The sequence below is a fragment of the Trematomus bernacchii genome, unplaced genomic scaffold, assembly GCF_902827165.1.
Source record: "Trematomus bernacchii unplaced genomic scaffold, fTreBer1.1, whole genome shotgun sequence".
Lineage (NCBI taxonomy): Eukaryota > Metazoa > Chordata > Actinopteri > Perciformes > Nototheniidae > Trematomus > Trematomus bernacchii.
In genome coordinates this window covers 2,687,559-2,700,620 of record NW_022987686.1, presented here as the reverse complement: position 1 = coordinate 2,700,620, position 13,062 = coordinate 2,687,559, and the positions used below count along the sequence as shown (strand labels likewise).

General features: G+C 36.8%; 1 protein-coding gene and 2 long non-coding RNA genes across 3 annotated transcripts; all 3 read left to right on the top strand.

The window, feature by feature from the left end:
* The first annotated feature begins 2,282 nt into the window (after positions 1-2,282).
* Positions 2,283-8,673, top strand: LOC117488042 (integumentary mucin C.1-like). The gene is made up of 10 exons (XM_034136770.1): positions 2,283-2,662; positions 2,757-2,821; positions 2,981-3,168; positions 4,820-5,322; positions 5,432-5,496; positions 5,656-5,843; positions 6,813-7,219; positions 7,601-7,662; positions 7,810-7,958; positions 8,054-8,673. The coding sequence occupies exons 3-10, from the start codon at positions 3,027-3,029 to the stop codon at positions 8,140-8,142; spliced, it is 1,605 nt and encodes a 534-aa protein (XP_033992661.1). The 5' UTR covers positions 2,283-2,662; positions 2,757-2,821; positions 2,981-3,026; the 3' UTR covers positions 8,143-8,673.
* Positions 8,674-10,942: 2,269 nt separating this feature from the next.
* LOC117488045 lies at positions 10,943-11,592 on the top strand. Its single transcript, XR_004556496.1, has 3 exons — positions 10,943-11,226; positions 11,411-11,474; positions 11,564-11,592. It is a non-coding gene; the product is annotated as an uncharacterized LOC117488045 (long non-coding RNA).
* Positions 11,593-11,641: 49 nt separating this feature from the next.
* LOC117488046 lies at positions 11,642-12,084 on the top strand. The gene is made up of 2 exons (XR_004556497.1): positions 11,642-11,711; positions 11,770-12,084. It is a non-coding gene; the product is annotated as an uncharacterized LOC117488046 (long non-coding RNA).
* Positions 12,085-13,062: the final 978 nt, after the last annotated feature.

The window sequence follows — 13,062 nt, the reverse complement described above, 5'->3', positions numbered from 1 at the left end:
TCCGACAACAGTGCAACCTACAACTACTGCCACACCTACAACTGCAGCCCCTACTACTGTTGCAACAACAACAGCAGCACCTACAACTACTGCTGCTCCAACAACGGTGCCACCTACAACTACTCCTGCACCTACAACTGCAGGCCCTACTACTGTTGCAACAACAACAGCAGCACCTACAACTACTGCTGCTCCGACAACGGTGCAACCTACAACTACTGCTGCACCTACGACAACATCACCTACTACTGTTGTAACAACCACAGCAGCACCTACAAGTACTGCTTCTCCGACAACAGTGCAACCTACAACTACTGCCGCACCTACAACTGCAGCCCCTACTACTGTTGCAACAACAGCAGCAACTACAACTACTGCTGCTCCAACAACGGTGCCACCTACAACTACTGCTGCACCTACAACAGCAGCAACTACTACTGTTGCAACAACAACAGCAGCACCTACAACTACTGCTGCTCCGACAACGGTGCAACCTACAACTACTGCTGCACCTACAACAACATCACCTTCTACTGTTGCAACAACAACAGCAGCACCTACAAGTACTGCTGCTCCGACAACAGTGCAACCTACAACTACTGCCGCACCTACAACTGCAACCCCTACTACTGTTGCAACAACAACAGCAGCAATTACAACTACTGCTGCTTCGACAATGGTGCAACCTACAACTACTGCTTCACCTACAACTACTGCTGCTCCGACAACAGTGCCACTTACAACTACTGCTACACCTACAACTGCAGCCCCTACTACTGTTGCAACAACAACAATAGCACCTACAACTACTGCTGGTCCGACAACAGTGCCACCTACAACTACTGCTACACCTACAACTGCAGTCCCTACTACTGTTGCAAAAACAAAAGCAGCACCTACAACTGTTGCAACAACAACAGCAGCACCTACAACTACTGCTACTCCAACAACGGTGCCACCTACAACTACTGCTACACCTACGACTGCAGCCCCTACTACTGTTGCAACAACAACAGCAGCACCTACAACTACTGCTGCACCTACGACAGCAGCACCTACTACTGTTGCAACAACAACAGCAGCACCTACAACTACTGCTGCTCCGACAACGCTGCCACCAACAACTACTGCTTCACCTACGACAGCAGCCCCTATTACTGTTGCAACAACAACAGCAGCACCTACAACTACTGCTGCTCCGACAACGGTGCAACCTACAACTACTGCATCACCTACAACTGCAGCCCCTACTATTGTTGCAACGATAACAGCAGCACTTACTATTGTTGCAACAACAACAGCAGTACCTACAACTACTGCTGCTCCAACAACGGTGCCACCTACATCTACTGCTGCTCCGACAACGGTGCAACCTACAACTACTGCTACACCTACAACTGCAGCCTCTACTACTGTTGCAACCACAACAGCAGCACCTATAACTACTGCTGCACCTACGACAACTGCACCTACAACTGCAGCCTCTACTACTGTTGCAACAACAACAGCAGCACCTACAACTACTGCTGCCCAGACAACGGTGCAACCTACAACTACTGCTGCACCTACAACAGCAGCACCTACTACTGAAGCAACAACAACAGCAGCACCTACAACTACTGCTGCTCCGACAACGGTGCAACCTACAACTACAGCTACACCTACAACTGCAGCCCCTACTACTGTTGCAACAACAACAGCAGCACCTACAACTACTGCTGCTCAGACAACGGTGCAACCTACAACTACTGCTGCAACTACAACAGCAGCACCTTCAACTGTTGCAACAACAACAGCAGCACCTACAAATACTGCTGCGCAGACAACGGTGCAACCTACAACTACTGCTACACCTACAACTGCAGCCCCTACTACTGTTGCAACAACAACAGCAGCACCTACAACTACTGCTGCTCAGACAACGGTGCAACCTACAACTACTGCTGCAACTACAACAGCAGCACCTACAACTGTTGTAACAACAACAGCAGCACCTACAAATACTGCTGTGCAGACAACGGTGCAACCTACAACTACAGCTACACCTACAACTGCAGCCCCTACTACTGTTGCAACAACAACAGCAGCACCTACAACTACTGCTGCTCAGACAACGGTGCAACCTACAACTACTGCTGCAACTACAACAGCAGCACCTACAACTGTTGCAACAACAACAGCAGCACCTACAACTACTGCTGCGCAGACAACGGTGCAACCTACAACTACTGCTGCACCTACGACAGCAGCACCTACTACTGTTGCAACAACAACAACTGCACCTACAACTACTGCTTCACCTACAACTGCAGGCCCTACTACTGAAGCAACGATAACAGCTGCACCTACAACTACTGCTGCTCCATCAACGGTGCAACCTACAACTACTGCTTCACCTACAACTGCAGGCCCTACTACTGAAGCAACAACAACAGCAACACCTACAACTACTGCTGCGCCTACAACTGCAGCCCCTACTACTGTTGCAACAACAACAGCAGCACCTACAAGTACTGCTGCTCCGACAACAGTGCAACCAACAATTCCAGCTTCTATACCAGTTGTGGTTGTCGCGGCAACCGTGGAAGAACCATTTGTAGCAGAACTTAGAGACAAAAACAGTGCAGAGTTTAAAGTTCTTGAAAGCAGAATTGTACTAGTGGTTAGTTCTCATTCTTATTGAGTTTGCTGTATTTATTTCATTTGGAAACTATTCTCATTTTAACTGCTTTATTTTGTTGCTTTTGTTCCCACAGTATGATATCATCTACAAGACAAAATATGGATTTCTTTTCATACGCTCGTTTGTCATTTCATTTAGGTAACGTTTCACATTTTGAGAGACCAACTCACCTTATACTTTCTGGGTTTTTATATTCAAACTTTCAAACATAAGAATGACAAAAGCACTCATTACAGATATGTAAAAGTTATCAATGTTGATATAATTTGGTTTAAAATATGTTATTTTTTGATGCAGTCAAGCTGTGGCGAGAACTCGAGCTGATACTGGTACTCAAGTCGAGATGGGGCTTGAGTTCAATCAAACTGCTTCACCTGCAGAAATCCCACAGGATGATGATGTTGCAAAAACCTTAGAAGAGGCTATCTCCAACCCAAACAATACCTTCAACATCTCTGTTGATGTCACCTCCATCCGAGTAATTCGTAAGTAATCAATATCCTTCATTTAGCAAGGACATTTTGTTATCTAAGATTTGTCTAACATTGTCTGTTCAATACTTAGTATCAATATATCTAACTGTAAATAACAATAGCCAAGTTTCCTTTTTGTGCTCCAAATAAGGGGTTTACATTTAGTTTAGTTTAGTTTAGTTTAGTTTTTTTTTTTTTTTTTCGAGCGTGTAAAACCAAAGAAAATACAAATGAAACAAAAGGTGATACAGACATGATACAGTACTATACAAATGAATGCAATAACAAAACGAAACATTTAAATAATAATTGAATAATCTGCAGTATCATTGTCTGATATCAATAAACAATAAACAACAAAGCTTTAGCTAATTACACGTCCGAAAAGGGGTCAGAAGAAGTTTACACTTATTTAATCCGACCCCTTCTCCCTTTTTTATTTTTATTTTTATTTTTATTTTTTTACATCTTAATATATGTTAACATACAATATAAACGTATACTTATAATCTTGAATAATTTATATAATCATTCATATAATATATACAGGCAAGTTAGGACAATGGTCTCTATATATTTATATATATATATATATATATGTACATACACAAATTCATACAAACACAAATTCATAAATAAAATACAAAACAAGAATACAAACAGTTATGGTTTAGCAGTTTCATCCCTGTACCTTGTGAGAATTGTGTCTTTATACCTCTTTTTGAATAGTTTTGTGTTTGGACATCCCTTTAGCTCTTCACTCAAATTGTTCCAGATCTTCACCCCACAAACAGAAACACAAAAACTTCTCTTTGTTGTGCGCACCCTAACATTAGTGAAATTTAGCAAATGTGTACAATACAAAGCCAATATCTTTATTTGTTTTATTTTTAAACCATACAGCATGAACCGAAAACAACACACCACAGCATTAGGCCACGGCAACATGCAATGCCAGTCTCTAGAGGGACCTGGAATTAAACCAGACAACCATGACATGAAAAAAACTGTACAAAACACAATTTAGGTACATTTAAACACAAAACTCAGAGCTCAACAAGAAACAAACAAAGACAAAAGAAAAGAAACAAATACAATAAAACAAAAAGCACTAACTCATGACCAAATCCTCTTAAAAACATTTCTGTTTCAGTTTTATATGAAGCCAGTCAGCATCCAGTTTGACTTCTGTAGATTGAAAATTACGCATGTTGAATCCGAGAACAGAAATTGCTTTGTGTTTGAATAAGAATGTACATAACTTCCATTGAATATTGAAGTAATTATGGAATAATTTCAAAAATTCTTATTTGACAAATGTTTTGGTCGAAATGGAGCATACACAATCATATACCATCGACTGTTACAAACATAAGAAACACAATTTAAAGTTATTTTTCTTTCTTGTCTGAAAATGCAGTTATCACTGTTGGCACTGTCAGCAATGTTTCTGCTGTTAGCACCTATAGTTACTAGCTGCTGGCCCAGCCATCGCAAAAGTGAGAATAGTTTGAAGGCAATCCATCAGTCAGACATAAGCTTTGAATTTTGTGTTGAGAACCTTTACACTGTGGATTGACTTTGTTTAGAAGAAAGCATTTTGAATACCATCTTTTATTTTACCATATTTCTTCACATTGGTCCATATTTGTTTGGACTATAGCCCCGACAGCTATCCCAACTTCTGCAAATAAAGCTACAAGTACTGCAAGTACAAGGGCTGCTACAACTACCAGTGCTGCAACTTCAACTACAAGTACTGCAACTACAAGGGCTGCAACAACAACTACAAGGGCTGCTACAACTACAACTACCACTGCTGCACCTACAACTGCAGCCCCTGCTACTGTTGCAACAACAACAGCAGCACCTAAAACTGCTGAACTGACAACTGTTGCGCCTACAACAGCAGCACCTACAACTGCTGCTGTAACAACTGCTTCACCTACGACTGCTGCCCCAACCACTGCTGCTGCTACAACTGCTGCACTGACAACTGCAACAACAGCATCAACTGCAACAACAGCAACAACAGCATCACCAACAATTCCAGCTTCTAAACCAGTTGTGGTTGTCGTGGCAACCGTGAAAGAACCATTTGTACCAGAACTTAGAGACAAAAACAGTGCAGAGTTTAAAGTTCTTGAAAGCAGAGTTGTAATAGTGGTTAGTTCTCATTCTTATTATTTTTCTGAGTATTGAGTTTGCTGTTTTTATTTCATTTGGAAACTATTCTTATTTTAACTGCTTTATTTTGTTGCTTTTGTTCCCACAGTATGATTTAATCTACAAGACAAAATATGGATTTCTTTTCATACGCTCGTTTGTCATTTCATTTAGGTAACGTTTCACATTTTGAGAGACCAACTCACCTTATACTTTCTGGGTTTTTATATTCAAACTTTCAAACATAAGAATGACAAAAGCACTCATCAGAGATATGTAAAAGTTATCAATGTTGATATAATTTGGTTTAAAATATGTTATTTTTTGATGCAGTCAAGCTGTGGCGAAAACTCGAGCTGATACTGATACTCAAGTGGAGGTGGGGCTTGAGTTCAATCAAACTGCTTCACCTGCAGAAATCCCACAGGATGATGATGTTGCAAAAACCTTAGAAGAGGCTTTCTCCAACCCAAACATTTCCTTCAACATCTCTGTTGATGTCACCTCCATCCGAGTAATTCGTAAGTAATCAATATCCTTCATTTAGCAAGGACATTTTGTTATCTAAGATTTGTCTAACATTGTCTGTTCAATACTTAGTATCAATATATCTAACTGCAAATAACAATAGCCAAGTTTCATTTTTGTGCTCCAAATAAGGGGTTTAAATTTAGCAAATGTGTACAATACAAAGCCAATATCTTTATTTGTTTTATTTGTAAACCATACAGCATGAACCGAAACAACACACCACAGCATTAGGCCACGGCAACATGCAATGCCAGTCTCTAGAGGGACCTGGAATTAAACCAGACAACCATGACATGAACAAAACTGTACAAAACACAATTTAGGTACATTTAAACACAAAACTCAGAGCTCAACAAGAAACAAACAAAGACAAAACAAACGAAACAAATACAATAAAACAAAAAGCACTAACTCATGACCAAATCCTCTTAAAAACATTTCTGTTTCAGTTTTATATGAAGCCAGTCAGCATCCAGTTTGACTTCTGTAGATTGAAAATTACGCATGTTGAATCCGAGAACAGAAATTGCTTTGTGTTTGAATAAGAATGTACATAACTTCCATTGAATATTGAAGTAATTATGGAATAATTTCAAAAATTCTTATTTGATAAATGTTTTGGTCGAAATGGAGCATACACAATCATATACCATCGACTGTTACAAACATAAGAAACACAATTTGAAGTTATTTTTCTTTCTTGTCTGAAAATGCAGTTATCACTGTTGGCACTGTCAGCAATGTTTCTGCTGTTAGCACCTATAGTTACTAGATGCTGGCCCAGCCATCGCAAAAGTGAGAATAGTTTGAAGGCAATCCATCAGTCAGACATAAGCTTTGAATTTTGTGTTGAGAACCTTTACACTGTGGATTGACTTTGTTTAGAAGAAAGCATTTTGAATACCATCTTTTATTTTACCATATTTCTTCACATTGGTCCATATTTGTTTGGACTATAGGCCCGACAGCTATCCCAACTTCTGCAAATATAGCTACAAATGCTGCAAGTACAAGGGCTGCTACAACTACCAGTGCTGCAACTACAACTACAAGTACTGCAACTACAAGGGCTGCTACAACTACAACTACAACTTCCAGTGCTGCAACTACAACTACAAGTACTGCAACTACAAGGGCTGCTACAACTACAACTACAACTACCAGTGCTGCAACCACAACTACAAGGGCTGCTACAACTAAAACCACAACCACGACGACTCCTATAACTACGACAGCTACTACAATTGCTGAAGCAGTCATAATAAGGCAGTTGACTTTCCGATCTGCTGGAGAAACATTCACAACCGATTTGCAGAATAGATTATCTGCAGCGTTTAAAGCACGAGCCTCACTAATAGAGACAACAGTAAGTCCATAGGGTGAAGCCGAGCGAAATCTAAGCATCCTAATTAACTGGAAATGTTTTACTAAATGTATTAGTATTTCCTGCAATAAGCCATCTTAATTTGTAGATTAAATCTCCTTAAACAAACACATTTGGTGACATAGTCAAATTACTATATCCTGTGTTATGAGATAAAATGTATCTTAAAACTTAAATAAAATGATAAGTTTCAGATATATTTAACATTGAAGTGTTGGTGCTTCTTATACTGGATAGAAGATGCTGGATTGTTCATTGTTTTATGATTGGATGGTGTTTGTTGGTGCAAATTAAAAACCACAATTACAAAAGTCAATGGCAAATAAAATAAATGTACATAATTTATTTGCTTGTTTTTTGCAGCTTAACCCTATTTACCAACGACAATTTTCTTCGTTCCGCTCCTTGACGGTGATTTTGTTCAGGTAATTTATTAATGTTATTAAAATGTACTGCAATCTAAATATATTGTACTGTGAATTCATGAAAATAATATTTTTAACATAATTGTAATAATTATAATTTATTTATAATGATTAAGAATATACATTTCTCTTCAATTCTATCTGCAGTAATGGATCAATCTTCAACACCATGAATCTTAAATTTGCATCCACATCAGTTCCTAGTGGCACTCAGATTGGAAACATTTTGGCTGATGCAGCTTCAAGCATCACAGCCTTCAACATTGAACCTGCCTCCATTTTTTTGGATGGCGCACGTAAGTTATTTGAAATACTACCTTACCAAAAAAACACAACCTAAAAGAGATACTTCAAGTAATATATTTTGTTTTTCTTTTGTCATCATTTACAGAAGTTTCAAATGGAGTAAGCCACAAGATGAGTCTCATCACTGCATCCTTCCTTGTGCTGCTGTCATGGCTACTGTCAAGCTTTCAATAGTGCAGGGCTCATGTCTGTTAAGTGAAATACAATTACAGAAAGCCTTACATAACTGTATTGTATATCAGACGCATCACATATAACAACATTTTAACTTATTGTGCAGATATAATTTACAGATATAACATTAAAATTGAACACAGTGCCTTGTATTATTATCCAGTAACTTTTCTTATTTCTATCTTTTTATATTATCATACATAACTTATGTGTATTCTGTGAGCTTACCTGTATTTTTGTAAAAAACAAGGTCTTCTTGATGATCGGAACACAAAAGATATGTTATGTTTTTAGCATCCGAAGATAAAAACAAGGTGTATCTCAATAAGTTGAAAATGCTTCCATTAAAGGCACTGAAGATAAGTACAAACAATCAAACACTGTCTTATTGTTTCTAAAAACCTTTTCTTCCAATCTGTTATTCTCAATATGGTTATATATAAGTTATTCAGGATTTTCCAGAAATAAAATGGCTGCATGTCGATTCACAATGGCCCTGGTTTAAATGAATAAAGAAATAGTCTCAGCTGTCAGCTTGTTGTGTGCATTAACTAAAGTGACAATCATTTTGGAAAGACAAGTTGTTTATGTGCAGGCAGAAATGTCAAATGAATCGATAAACTAACTGACAGGGAATGGATCATTGCTTTAATGTATTATTATTATTAACCATATTTTTTTATATATATAAATATCCATATTTATTTTGGATATAATATTTTTATAATCTAAAATGGTGGGCCTCAGTCATTTTACCAAACTTCTCTGTGATGTCAATAAAGTATTTTTATTTATGATAATGGATTATATTTGTTAAAGGAAACACTTCATCATAATCACTAGCTTACAATATAAATCACTTATCTATTTATTTTCTTAGGGATAATCAGATGATGACTTTGTTGGATAATTTTTTAGGTGTCATTGAAGCTACAGATACACAACAGGTGTAAGTATTCAGACAAGTCTTAGATACCACTGCCAAACAGGTTGGCTAAAATTGGATTAAATGCTCACAATGCTTCTTTCTATGTTGCTGATTGAAAAGGACAACACATAGTCTAATTGCCTTTGTATTCTAGTACTCAAGAGGACAGCAAAAGAATCACAGGAGGATTGTGACCAAACACACTCAAATTCAATCATTGCTGGTTTTGTTCTTTTGGACTGTAAAGTATTTTCCAAATATAAGACTATATCCAACTAGTCCTTTGTCAAATTACATTTATTGGGCTACATTTACATTTATTTTGATATGATTTATTAATTTGACTTAACCAACTGGCACACTTAAACTAACTATAATCTGCAGTAGTGGATTGTGAAAGTGTCATGCAGCAGCAGACCAAAAAAGGGAGTATACAATGACAGTGTTAAGAGATGATTAATAGATGTCTTTCTGACTTCACATTGTTGTTGGGCCATATAGATGCAGAAATATCTCAATAAGGTGTCATATTGTAATTTATTGTCTTTTATTGTGATTGTAGTAATGTGTTTTTATTACATGTACAGCACTTTGGCTCGACCAAAAATCGCTTTTAAATGTGCTTTATAAATAAAACTTGATTTGATTTGATATCTGATTCATGTCATTACTCAAAAAGCCCTCCATTAAGGTGATAATAGACAAGGAGTGCCACATTAAGTTAAGTGTAAATACTTATCTTAATTAAGTAAATACTAAATACTCCTCTGTGCAAAATGCCTGCAAATCCACAATAAAGTTATTGGGAACTGTAGTTCAGTAACATTGTCTAACTTAAAAGACTCTTATGCTACAGTAAGAGTCAGAGGATCATCAGCATGTCAGCAGGCTTCCAAATTTGATTGTTACCAAAATAGTTGTTCAGTTATTTCAGTTTGGATCAAAAGGATTGGACCGACTGACAGTACAATATTGACATCCTTATAAGATTGTGACTTCTTGAAACAATACTTATATTCCTTTATTAATTTACTGTAACTTTTTTCTCATATATGATATTGGTATGCTAAAAGCTTACCTCAGTATTTTAATACATTCAAGCTTTTAGAAGGGAAGCATATACAGGTATTTGTTTAACCAGGGTAGACTTTATCCTGTATAGCTCCAAGTGGTCTGGTGTAAACTGATGATGCTGTAATCATCCTAATAATTCCCATGGTGCATTTAAGCTCTATTTTACATGAACCGTACCTTTTTTCTTGATGTATGTACTTAGCATATTGTAATGTTTGTATGCCTTTACAAATGGAAGCAGAAGTCATGTTAATACATTGAGACACAAGTGACATTTTTGTATCTTAAAACTTGATGTAGATATAACCTGTGACATAATGTCAAACAGACTTGATAGCCATATTATTAAGGGGGGCTTTAGAGTGTGTACACGTGAGCATAAATCCTGATTCAGTCCAAGTTATATGTAAGTATACACAACACAATCTTTCTCTCCAATACGTTTCCAAACCATTTTGAATAACATTTGCTGCGCATGCTTGGTTTTTCAATAATTTACTAACAAAAGTATGTAGCTACGGAAAAAATGTAGATAAAGACAAAATTAATGAGCACTACTTAAATGATTTTCAGTGTAATTTATGTAAATAAATTGTTATTCAATGTAAGAATACTTTTTCCCAAGAAACTTCAGAAGAAATATATTTTTGTAAGCCCTTCATCATTGATCTTATTGTAAAACTGGCACCAGGGTTTTTCATCAAAAAAGGAAACGTTTTACTTTTAGTTTCGGCACTGATACATATTAACATAATATTTATATATCTATTTTTACAGCAAGTCCAGTCCCAGCTACAACTCCCACACCTACAACTGCTAAACCTAAAACTCCCACACCTACAACTGCTAAACCTAAAACGGCAGCACCTACTACTGCTAAACCTAAATCGGCAGCACCTACAACTGCTAAACCTAAAACAGCAGAACCTACAACTGCTAAACCTAAAACGGCAGCACCTACTACTATAGCCCTTATAACAAAAAGGGTGACTTTCAGATCTGTCCTAGACACATTTACCAATGACTTGATGAATCCATCTTCTGCTGCTTATAAAGCTCGGGCTAAAATGATAAAGGATCAGGTACGTTTTTTTAGTCCACCCACTCAAAACATGTGAATTCTACTCCACAGTTACCACACTATGATTAGGAATTATTAATTGATGAAAGACCAACAAAGATCAAGTCAAATAAATAAGTAAAGCTCTAAATCCAATGCAAAGGTTTATGTGAAAAAAATTATATTTTAGTTTTGTGTTTCTACAGCTTACACCTGTTTTCAAAAGGGTATTCCCTTCGTCCTTCAAATCACAGATGTTGTTTCATTCAGGTAATTTTTTAAGACTATTAAAGTGTTATAATAAAGAGTAGGATCCTAAATCTGATATTTCAAACAATATTTGTTTTCTCTTTCTGCAGTAACGGATCAATCATCAACGTCATTGATGTTTTGTTGGTAAGCACATCTGCTCCTAATAGCACTCAGATTGCGAACGCTTGATCAACGCAGCTTCAACAGTCGTTGGATTCGACATTGAAGGCAGCTCCATTGGCGTAAATGGCATATGTAAGTAAATATATAAATGTTGATTTAATGTTTTGTTTATTTTTTTTCTCATTTACAGCTTCCAGTGGAGTAAGACACAAGATCAGTCTTGTCACCCCATCCTGCCTCTGTCTGTTGTCATGGATACTATCAAACCAGCAATAGCATTAGGGCTGTTTTTACAATTTTAATTTTAATCACAACATGACTTCCATCACTGGAATGATTTTTTTTTAAATTTATGGTGAAATACTCTGTTGGTTCAAAAGGATTCATGATGTCTTCAGTCTTGTTCAGCTTCAGATGAACTTGATATAAAATGTAACTTTGAGTAACGCGTCCATTCAATCATCATTAGACCAATAGGCCAGACATGTAACATTACCCCAGGAATGTAAAAATAATTGCACTAATAATGTACAAATGAATCTTGCTTCACTGATCAATTTGCTATAAGAATATATTTTTTTTTTACAGTAACTAATGCTGTCTTGTTTAAGTTTAGAAAACATTTCATAAATTAAAATGAAGAAACACATCACTCAATTGTCTAATCCATTTAAATGTATAAATGATGTATAATAATATATAAATACAGCCTAATATCACAAATCAGCTTCAGGGGGCTTTACAATCTGTCCAGCCTATATGAAACCCTCTGTTCGTAGAACCCTACAGAAAATAACTAACCCAAACTCAACAAATAAACGAAGGACAAATAGAAGAAACCTCAGGAAAAGGCTATGGAGGGATCCCTCTCCAAGAACAGAAAAAAACAACCCTAAACCAATGCAGAGCTTTATAATCATTGTACACAAATACATGTCTAAACAATTCAATGTCAATCTTTTTATTTATGAAATGTATTTTTGTAAAATGTCTTGTTTGTATATATTCTGTCCGAAGATTTATAGAATACAAAATCTCTAAAAGAAGTGTATTTGTCTTTTGTGTGTTATTTATCCATTTTCATAGGTAGTGTATAAGTGTATGTTATCAGGTTTAATGTCAGGACCCTACATAAAGCCCCAGTGATGTTTAGGAACAATCAATGTGATTTTCTATGATTACATTTCACAAAAGCACCTTACAATATGCCTTCTCAGCCTTTGTAGTGCCAGTGAATCAGAACCTGTTAAGCCCGGTGCCCCCGCCGGCAGGCAACATCTTGCAAGAAACAGTGTCTGAGGGCTTCTTAACATTTAACAAACTATGAATGTGTCATACACACTTAACGGGAAGAAACTCAAGAGAGTACTAGTAGTGCATAGTTCATTTTGAATATTAAATTAGTATTTATTAAAACACTTTCCAGACAGACATTTTTTGAAATACATCATTCCTTGAGTAACTTATTATAGCCCATAGTCAG

Bases quoted from the DNA above. Each gene is read 5' to 3' on its own strand.
- LOC117488042 (XM_034136770.1), top strand. From the start codon at position 3,027: ATGGGGCTTGAGTTCAATCAAACTGCTTCACCTGCAGAAATCCCACAG. The intron at 5,497-5,655 runs GTAACGTTTCAC...TTTTTGATGCAG, and splicing joins TCGTTTGTCATTTCATTTAG to TCAAGCTGTGGCGAAAACTC. The intron at 7,220-7,600 runs GTAAGTCCATAG...TGTTTTTTGCAG, and splicing joins CCTCACTAATAGAGACAACA to CTTAACCCTATTTACCAACG.